Raw genomic sequence first — 10,967 nt, forward strand, 5'->3', positions numbered from 1 at the left:
CTCCTTGATGATGGGGTGCCTGGGATTAATTTCAAGCACCCTCTTTCCACGCATGTAAGCCTGCTTGCTAGCATCTGATAGAGTTTGAGACTGCATAATCCTTTCCATGTTTGAACTCCAACCGTATTTTGATGTCACTACGACACAGGGGGAGTCTGACAAACGGTTGCTTATCTTCACATCATCAACATTTTCACTGGCGAGAGCACCCTTCCACCATTTGGTCAACTCCTTGAATGACTCCTTGAGTTCTTTGTCTTTTGGGTCCTTGCCGAGCTTTAGTCCCTCTTTGGATACATTTTGGAATTTCTTGTCTTCATAATCCATCAGGTATTGCATCAGGTATTCATCCACTGGATCAGTGAAGAAAATAACCTGCAAAAGGAATGAGAATTCAGGTATGAGATTGTAAGATAAAATTTAGATATGTAGCTGCAGTGGTAACCTAGTAGCAATCAGAATATGTCCTATTGAGTGCTTACTTCGTAATTCTTCTTTGTTAGTCTCTCAAGGAATGGAGATTTCTCCAGCTGTTCCTTGCTTGTTCCAGTAATATAGAAGATATCTTTCTGTCCAGACTTCATTCTTGAGATGTATTGATCCAGTGAAGTTAACTTACCATCTGATTTTGTGCTGCAGGGAGGAAATCACATCAAAAAGATTCTTGTAAAATAAATAATTGCAACAAATTATATTTTAATCCAAAAATATTCTTACGTCTCAAAACGAAGAAGTTTTGCTAGGCGGTTCCTGTTAGTTGCATCCTCAATAATACCAAGTTTAATTGACTTGCCAAATTCATTCCAGAATTTTGCATATTGACCTCTCTTCTCATTGCTGTCACCTGATTCTTCAATATCTGCAAGCAACATTAAATTTCAGAATTAAGTTGGAACTTCCCATGGGTTTTAAGAGCAGAGCAAAAATACAATATATACAGCAATATTAATCTTTTCATCATATACAGAACGGTAAGAAGGATAACTGCACTGATGCCGTTCAATAAGGGATCCATAGAGAGCCAACCAACATTGCACTCACTGTTTCACTTTCTTCATACTTGCTAACTTCAGGCAAAAGTTGCACCACAACAGAAACAACCATCTATTCCATGATACCATACCTTTCTTGTCTTTATCATTAGATTCATCAGGGTCCTCATCAGCAAGCTTCCGGATCATGTCAAGGGCCTTGCGTATGAGTTTCTTCTTTATCGTTTTCAAGCTGCTATGTTGTTGCAGCATTTCTCGGGACACATTCAGTGGCAAGGTGTCAGAATCAACAAGACCCTAGTCACATGGGCCAAATATTAAAAATTCTGGAGGAAGCTAACAAGTGTAGTGTTTCCATGAGTTTGAGAAAAGGGACTACCTTCAAGAAGTTCAAATACTTGGGCAGAAGCTCATCAAATTCATCTGAGATAAAGACCCGTCTAACATATAATTTCAAGTTGGATTTGTTGGAATTGTAGTAGCTCTCATACAAATCATGAGGAGCCTTTGGAGGCACAAACAACACTGCCTTGAATTCAACATCACCTTCAGCTGTAAAGTGACTCCATGCTAGAGGCTTCTCATCACCAAAGTCCTGCAAATAGAGTTCAAGATGTTGATAAAATTGCAAAAGTTAAGGGAAAAATGAAAGACTGCAGCAGTGACATGAATCTCATCAGACGGGATTAAGGTATACACACCTTTGCCAGAGAGTGATAAAATTTTGTATATTCTTCATCTGACACCTCCTTTGGATTGCGTAACCATATAGCTTTCATGTCATTCAAAAGCTCCCACTCATATGTAGTCTTTTTAACTGTCTTTGTCTTGGGCTTTTTCTCCTCTTCTTTCTCAGCATCTTCTTCCTCTCCTTCCTCCGAGGATTTACTTTCAGCTGCTCACACGAGTAGACCATTGTGAGAAGAGAGTAACAACTAGAAAGCAGGTCTACTAATCATTACATCAAAGTAACAATTATAATGGAATATGCACAATACTTTGGAAAATATTGCAGTTATATCAGACGTACTTGTTTCCTCATCATCGCTAGACTCATCTTCATCAGCTGGAACTTCCTCATCCACTTCTTTGCTAGCCCAGAGGTATATGGGGAAGTTGATAAATTCCGAATACTTCTTAACCAATTCCTGGCTCACGATTATTTGAGAAATAAGATCAATAAGCTCAAAGAGAGAATAGAAGACATAGAAACAACAGATGGAAGATAAGTCACCAAACCCAATGGAAAATCAATGCATAGTTATTTAAAGTTGGATATGAGATAAAACATCATAAATATTGAATGTCTCTCATCCCTAACAACTTAAGCTTTTAGGTGAAGTAGCATCCAATACATGAATAAATCAATTACTCTGTCTGTGACTTCCAAATAATGGATCTCATTGCCAATCCTAGTAGCAACCAGTTACAGAAAAGATATGCAGCAACCTTTCTAGCACCTGAAAAATAATTGAGTATATATGGTTAACCAACCTTCAATTTGAACTCATCCAAGTACTCCTGTGCTTCATCTCTGAGATGCAATCTGATTTCAGTTCCTCGACCAAGTGGCTCATTCCACTTATCTTCTGAAATGGCAAAAGCTCCATCAGCCTTTGACTCCCAAACATACCTGAAAGTGTTTCGCAAAATTGTCACGTTATAAGTAATTTTCATCAGCATCTGCAATGGATGATACACTGAGTACAGGATGAGGTTCAGAAAACATACTGTTTGTCATCATTATGTTTGCTAATCACTTCAACATAGTCTGCCACAAGATAGACAGAGTAGAATCCAACACCAAATTGCCCAATAAGGTTAAGATCACCACTTGTCTGCATTTTTTCCACAAATGCTGTAGACAACATATTAGGAAAAATTAGCACCAATAACCTAACCAGCAAGAGCAAGCACAAGCTTTAAGTATATCAACCATAAACTTTGCTCAGAATCAGTTACCTGAAGTTCCAGATTTAGCAATGGTACCCAAATTCTTGATCAAATCCTCTTTGGTCATTCCTATACCTCTATCACGGATAGAAAGTATTTTCTTTTCTTTGTCCAATTTAATCTGCATTTATCAAATGAATAACTTGAGAGACGAGTACCAAAAACAATCATTTTCTATAATACCCAAATTGAAATTTAACTAATAAAAAGTTTCCTACACCAAAATTGTAAACTCTGCTAAAAACTTCCAAAGTATCCAAAGCTTCAGCAAATAGTCATTAGATATTATGTATATCCGAAGCCTTAGCACATGGTCATTAGATATTAAGTACAGTGCTTACGAATTCCTTCAAAAGACTTATGAATTTTGACAATACTACAAAAGCCAGTGGTAAGATACTTGGTACTCATAATAACATAATAGCATCATATATCTAGCTTCTCAAAAGTGCAACAGGCAGTTGAAGCAAGATCGTTATGCAGTAATACAAACCTGAATCTCGAGCTTGGTATTGTCACCTTCACCCAAAACTTCCTTGTCAGTGAGCGCCAGGAACCTAATCTTGTCCAGTGCCTAAATTGTTGAAGACAATTTAAGCATCAAGCTCAAGCATTATCTCAAATAAACTCCTAAATACTAACCACATAGCACAACAGAAACTCACATCTGAAGCATTGGAGATCAACTCTCTCAAGAAGATATCCTTGTTGCTGTAAAGAGAGTTGATAATGATGTCCATAAGCCGCGATACCTCAGCCTGGAACTCGAACTTCTCCGCATTCGCTCGGAGCGTTCTTCTCGACATGGACTCAGCTTCTCTAAATCACATGAACAAGCTCCCTAAATATAGATTGTGATATGCTAGATGCCAAACGAGTTTCAACTAACTGAAACATCAACTTACCTCTTAACGACATCAGAATCGGTGGATAATCCATTAGGAACGCCGCCGATCTTCTCTTCCACCTTCGGCGGATCTAACGGAGCATCAGAATCGACTTCTGCATTTGCCTGAATCTTCCTACCTACAAGTTCAATTTCATCATCCAAACCTTCAGTTATGAGAAATTTAACCCATCGCAACCAAATCCCACAACACACATCACTCCTTCGCAATGCTAGACTAAACGCCAAAAAAATGAAAACGAAAATACAATAAATGATTAAAGTATGAACAAGTACCTTGATCTGGGAGAAGAAACAGAAGGCATAACAGGAAAAGAACGGAAGGGATTGTCCACTTCCTCATTGCTCCAAAGGATTTTGCTCAGATTGTATCAACTCGTATTCTTCCCGTATTTCCTGCGAAGTGAGAGTGGGAGGGACTAGTTATATAGTGAGATTTTGCAGGGGAGTAGAAGAATGCCACGACCATGAGCGCTCTGATTGGCTAGAATTTGTCAGCGTGGAGGATCGGACGGCCCTAATGAGTTTCTTGCTACGTGGAATGTGTTCATTGGGTGTAGCGGTTTATTAGACGTGGTTTAGCTGTGGGGTTCTGGAATTCTCCATAGAGAAGACTTGAAAGACTGGGTTGTTATAGGCTGCGGTAGGTCTACTGATCTTTTCATTTGTCAAGTGTTTTTCATTTGCTGGAGTGAAGGCCCAGCATAGCTCTAGCGACTAAACTCGTCAACGCCGAGGTTCAACGTAAGTAAATTTCTTATTTTATCGAATTAAATTAATTATAAAATAAATATATTATATTTACTATATATTTGATTATTTTCTTAATTATATAATTATCAAAATAAAAAATATATTATATTTATTATATGATTAATTTAAGTTTGAACGGATTAAAATTTTTCTTAACATAATGACGTAAAGTTTCATTATTTAATAAAGGTCCAGATGGGGTAGAGATCGAAATCGCAGTGAAATTATCCTTTCCAACAACCAACTATGAAGCAGAATATGAAACCTTCATATTAAGTCTACAGACAGCATTGGAAGGGAGAGTAAAAAAGTTAGATGTTTACACGGATTTGCAATTGGTAGCAATGCGAAATAAGATAATGGTCCATGGTGTAGTACCTGAAAAGGATAAGAAGAAATGAATGGAAAAATTGATAGATATAAGATACATCACATCCCTCGACAGGAAAACAAACGAGCTGATGCTCTATTAAAGTTTGGAGCAATGGTTTTTAGGGATCAAAAACAGGAAAATTACAGTTGTTATGCCAGAGATTTGAAGTCATTGATGAGTTAATATCACATGATTAATTGTCTATTAATGCAGCAACCTTATTATAAAAAGAATATTTGTTTAGTTTGTGTTTAGCTCATAAGTTTTAATAATTAGGGTAAATTAGATTCAAATTTACTTAAATTTGATACAATTATAATTATTTTTTAGTTAATTGTAAAATTATTGATAACTTCTTGATATTTGATATAATTATGTAAGGTGTGAATGTCAACTTTACCTTTAAAATTTGCTTTTTCTCAAAAAAAAAAAGTTAAAAAGTTGATGTTGTGAAATGCCTGAATTGCCCTATGTGTTTATGCCTTCTGTATTTTAAAAAGGGCATTTTTGGTCCATAAATATTTCAAAAAATATATAAATTTATAATTCAGGGTTTAAGATGGTATTTTTTGTCAATTCAATATAAAATCTTGATGTAATTCCAACTAAAATTGGCCAAATGAGTCGTTTTTTCATATACATATATTAATTTATAAGTACTATCGATAATTTTTTAAATAATGAGCAAATATTTTTTAAGGAAACTCTATTATCTTGATAATTACATGGTCTTGTTGAAAATGTATTGATTGAGGTGGACATGGGCCTTAGTTGAATATTGGGCATCATTTTCAGACCATTTCAATCCACACTTTGGGCCATGAGCAGTTTCCTGGACAAGAAAATACCTAAGTCACAAACCTCCTTAAATGTGGAGACTAATGATCCAATTCTCGAAACAAAAGAATAAAGAATGATCATCCAAACAAAAACTCAATAAATAAAAAAATTCACTATCTAGAGATTAATGTGTTTGAAACTAAGACTCCTAAGTGGAGGATTTTGAAACCTCTTGAGAAAAATATTTTCTTGATGAGAAAAATTTATATATATTTTATAGAAATAATGATACATAATTGTATGATCAATATCTGTATAATATGATCGTACGATATCGATTTGATCATCCGTCGCAAAAAATAATAAAATAATAAAATACGATAAACTCATTTTGTAAAGACTTTCTTGGTGATGAAATCCCATTTGTAAACTAATTAGATGATTATATTAATATTTCAATAAATTGATTGGTATATAAATTCAACCAGAACATTAATATAACAAAATAATAATAATAATAAATTATAATAGATTCACATAAAATAAGACAAATATGTATATATATTTGGTGAGACTCAAGCCCATACCCTCGTACTTATTCACAAAATTTATGAATACAAGAAAGTCCCGTTTCTATTACATAAAAATGGTATTATATGATTAAATCAATATTTCAGTAAATGGACTGTAATTCAACAATACATTATCGATGAACACATACATAAATATAATTAATAAATTATAACAAACTTATTAAAATGAAATAAACATCACACACATTTGATGAAATTCAAACTCATAACATCAAACTTTATCCGCAGGAAAATCCCATTTAGGGATGGTGTTAGGGTGAGATTCAGGGGAAACCAATGATAGATCATCATGTGAACTGCCAACACAAACAAAATAGGGTGGGTGAAGTGTGGAGAGAGAAACTTGAAGCAACCGCAAACCCACTCTTAAAACCGCTTTAGTTTTGTGGAATTGGGATCTGAACGAATGGTCCCCAGACAACCCAACTCCAGTACGATATATTTATCACGTGATTAATTTTTTTTTAAATTATATATCAATTATATTACAAATGTATTATATATATATATTATATAATTAGTTCAGATACGATCAAATTAGATTTAGATTAAAATCCTTGTAAATGACAATTTGAATACTTTTGACTCAACCATTAATACAAATTAGAACACTGTCCTCAAAATTATAAGTCACTTACAAAGATGTCTACATATTGCTAGTTAAAACAACCTTTATGTCAATAGAATGGGGTAATTATGTAAATTTTTCATGAAATTTAGTGTAATTATACACATATCCGCTATGATGCAGAAAATTAGACTTAATACCTTAAGTTTATTTTTGTCTAATAAATATATTTTTCATGAATCAAAATTCATTGAGTTTGTTGATATGCGCAAAATCTGAAAATTCATATTTATCCGAATTGAATTATTACTTATTTATTGTAGGTCAAACAAGTATCGTCTAATCAAATTATTCATATACACACCTTCACAATGCTATGCGTGTGAGAAAGTACGTCTTCATCCTTATAAAGGTAATTTGATGAGAAAAGATTTATTTGGCTTGCAATAAGTCAATAGTAAGGCAATCGGATTAAAAATTAATTTTCATTCATTATTTTTACTAATATCAATAAATTTCATGAAGTTTGACTAATGAAGTGATTTATTTGTTGGACGAAAACAAACAACCAAATATTACATGTAATTTGACAAATCATAAAAAATTTACGTGTGATTACACCAATTTTATAGGAGGATGTAAACATCATCTAAAAAAAGTTCAAATGCACAATTTATTTATACTATAATTATCTTCTACAAATAATAAAATTTATTATTTATTCTTAATTAATATTTTTTTTCTTTCGCCTATTTCAAATATTATTTATTTATTTTATCGTAATCATTTTCATCTTATTATTTTTTTATATAAATAAATAATATTGATTATTATAAATTTTGTATACATATACATACATCGAGTGTGCCCGTTCAACTACTATTATAATAAAGTGGTGTGAAGTGTGAAGTGTGAAGTGTGAACCAACCTGACGAAAGCTATTATTACAATCACAACAGTCGGTGGGGTAAAAGAAGCAAAATATATTAAATTTCCTTTTTCTTTTAAAGAAAGACAAAAATGGTACTCCCAAAGGACAATTGTAGTAAATCCAAAGATTAAAACTAGGAATGTCTTTTAGCCACGTATGCATGCAGAGCGGTGATGTCCTTCGGTCCCTCCGATGACACGTGTCTTAAAATCATTGGCAGAAGGCAAATTGGCCAGCACGATGGCCATGGTGGGCCTGAATATGATGCCTCCTTTTCACTTTCTCGAAATACACCAATTACTGAAGAAAAATTAGATAAGCTCAAAACCCCCACCCCCACCCCCACCCTCTTACGTGGTTGTCACTCCAATGCCAAAATTACTAGATTAATCCCATATTTTGGGATTATTTTATACTTGCCCCATCTTTTATAAAATTTCAAAATTAACCTTATATTTTGTTAACAATTGCAAAAATAATCCAAAAATGTTGCAAAAAGGGTTTTCTGTTTTCTTTTGCAAGATACTTTTTACAACTATTAAGGTAATATAGAGTTAATTTTAAAATTCTATTGGGGTATAATGTCAAGTAATCCTAAATTGTGGGATTAATTTTGAAATTTTACCTCACGCTGCTCATAACCACACACACACTCTCCGCGCTTAAAACCCCTCCCCCCCACCCCACGGAGCATTAAATTTCACCCACCAATAAATCCATCCGCACTTCTTCTTCACTCCTAACTTCCGCACAGACCGACTCCCCCATGCTCTAGAAACGTCGGCAGATGGCGATTTCCGACGCGGTGGTGGGGAATTTGACGACACTCTACCTGGTGGTCATCGCTGCCATGAAGGCATACGGCCTGGCTGTTGGGCGGAGCTTCAGCGGCGTCTGCGTTCTCGTCCTCTCGACCGCGGTTGTGGCGCTGATCCTGATTGCGAGCCTCACTTGGGATGTGTCGCGGAAGGCGACGCGCGCGCTGACGACGCGCGATCACGGCCACGAAATGTGCCGCGGCGGCATCTGCTGGCATGGCGTCGCCGTCAAATCGCCGGCGTCTCAGGTCCGGTTCCGTCTCCCTCAGCAACATAATCCTTGAGAAATAATCATAAGAGTGCTGGTGCTGCAACTCAAATTTTAATTTACAAGTATCAAAGTAAAGGCAATTTGAAGGAATCGAGTTTGGATTGCTGGCGTTACTCCGGAACATAATCTCATAATATTATGTGCTTTAATCCTTTTCTAAGAAAAAGAAGTGGGAAAAAAAACATTCTACTATAACCTATAGGTGAAAATATATTTTTTCCTTCTCTTTTCCGTTTTTCATCTTCAAATATGAGTTCTTCTTTTCTCTTTAACTTTGTAAATACTAATCCACAAGTTCCTACAATTTGTGTATATATGAAATGAAATGTGCTGTATAAAGAGTGCTTCTACATTCTCTTCACGACTTTGTAATGATTTCACGCGGGAGTTGGAAGATTACAAAGACAACGGGCAAAGTGGCATGAATTTTGATGCTGTTCATTAACATAGTCAATGGACTTTTCGGCGTTTTTAGTTGGGCGTGGTGATGATTTGAGTGTTATACTTTCTCACTGTTGGTGTAATTGTACTACGTTCTTTGAGCTTGCAATCAACGTGAGATTGACGAGCAAATACCATTATGAGTCAAGTTTTTCAGTTTTTTGATCGGTAGAGATAGTTGAGTTTAGTGGGATGCAAGGGTTCTTTTGGTTTTACTTCCCTTTGGTTGCGGATACTGTAGCTCCAGTCTTTGCAAAGGTCTCTAGATGTGTGCAAAGCCAGTGCCTTGAAATGGACAATTCATCTTTGTAATTTGGAAAAGAATGGTCTAACTGAAACAGGGGAATGCCCTTTTCTGTTCCTCTTAATAGATTAAAGAATAACCCTCTAGCAAGTACACTTCAAAGTAATGTGAAATTCTAGCTCTGATAGGGTTTGATCCTAAATAAATTAATTATACTATAAATGTAATATATTTGCGACATGATTGTTGTATAATTTTAAAAAAAATAATTAATTATATAAAATATTTATTTTGTGATTGTTTGGTTCGATTAAACTTGATTTAGTTAAGAATTTATCTAAATTTATTTATATGAGATCATACACTACAAATTTTTACCAAAATCGGGTTTGATCAAATCGAATTAGTCCCGTATCAAATATATATTTGTTATTTGATTGGTTAATTTCTTTGAATTTTGCATTAATACGTATGATAAATATATACATGTTATGTTTATCACGTGGTTAATTTAATTTTAGCCAAACTCGATGTATGCTAAAATTTACCTCATCCATGATGCATTTTAGTAGGTGGAGCAATGAATGAGACATGAGACGTCATTTGTGTCAAGTTATTGCTAAAACACTTCAGTTTTGCTCTAATAAATGATAAAATAAATGCTGAAGTTGGTTGAATAATTACTATCGATCGAACAACATATCTTTCAGCGCTTTCAAGACCCTTAAGAGCGAGCATTCAGGGATTTGCAGAATCCAAGGACAGGTCGTTGCAAACACTAAGTTATCAATCCGGTAGTCTTTGAGAAAAGTTGGAATAGTTGTGTACTCCTCCAAAAGTATACTATCTGTCTATCAGAATTCTCAACATGCATAAGTACGAAACCAATTTACATAGAAGAAAGTAGGGTTGGAACCAGATGATCTTCGAGGCCGTCTTTGGCTTTACTGATCCTGTAAGAACTTTTCCAAAACTAAGATTTATTCGCTCTTTTTGCCCCAAGCCAAGTTCTTTTGACTTCTCTTAGTGGGACTTCGCTCTTGGAGCAGAGCACTTCTTTTTCTTCTTAGAACGTAAGCTTTACTGACTTTCTAGTTAGAACCTGTTGTTAGAATGGATAATACGTTATTAGATAACTAGAAAATCCTAGCAATCAATCTTCTAATCTGAATCCTACCACCCTTACTACAACTAAACCACCAACAATCCTAGCAATCAATCTTCTAATCTGAATCCTACCACCCTTACTACAACTAAACCACCAACAGCGGGAGAACCGACATTCAGACTATAAAATGATAGATGTGCTGCGCATTCTTACAGGCTAACAACTCATTCTCTAA

General features: G+C 34.9%; 2 protein-coding genes across 2 annotated transcripts; one reads left to right on the forward strand and one right to left on the reverse strand.

The window, feature by feature from the left end:
* On the reverse strand, window positions 1–4,287 carry LOC105166069 (endoplasmin homolog; the record flags this gene model as incomplete). The annotated part of the gene is given in 14 exon segments (XM_020695364.1): window positions 1–375; window positions 483–633; window positions 718–859; window positions 1,124–1,289; window positions 1,372–1,587; window positions 1,694–1,887; window positions 2,023–2,140; window positions 2,487–2,625; window positions 2,724–2,850; window positions 2,955–3,066; window positions 3,439–3,519; window positions 3,611–3,764; window positions 3,851–3,971; window positions 4,129–4,287. Coding segments are annotated over 14 exon segments (2,163 nt in total), but the record flags the coding sequence as incomplete, so codon positions are not given.
* Window positions 8,535–9,741, forward strand: LOC105166059. The gene has a single exon (XM_011085278.2). The coding sequence runs from the start codon at window positions 8,638–8,640 to the stop codon at window positions 8,950–8,952; it is 315 nt and encodes a 104-aa protein (XP_011083580.1). The 5' UTR covers window positions 8,535–8,637; the 3' UTR covers window positions 8,953–9,741.

The sequence above is a fragment of the Sesamum indicum genome, linkage group LG7 (assembly GCF_000512975.1).
Source record: "Sesamum indicum cultivar Zhongzhi No. 13 linkage group LG7, S_indicum_v1.0, whole genome shotgun sequence".
Taxonomy (NCBI): Eukaryota; Viridiplantae; Streptophyta; class Magnoliopsida; order Lamiales; family Pedaliaceae; genus Sesamum; species Sesamum indicum.

Bases quoted from the DNA above. Each gene is read 5' to 3' on its own strand.
- LOC105166059 (XM_011085278.2), top strand. From the start codon at position 8,638: ATGGCGATTTCCGACGCGGTGGTGGGGAATTTGACGACACTCTACCTG.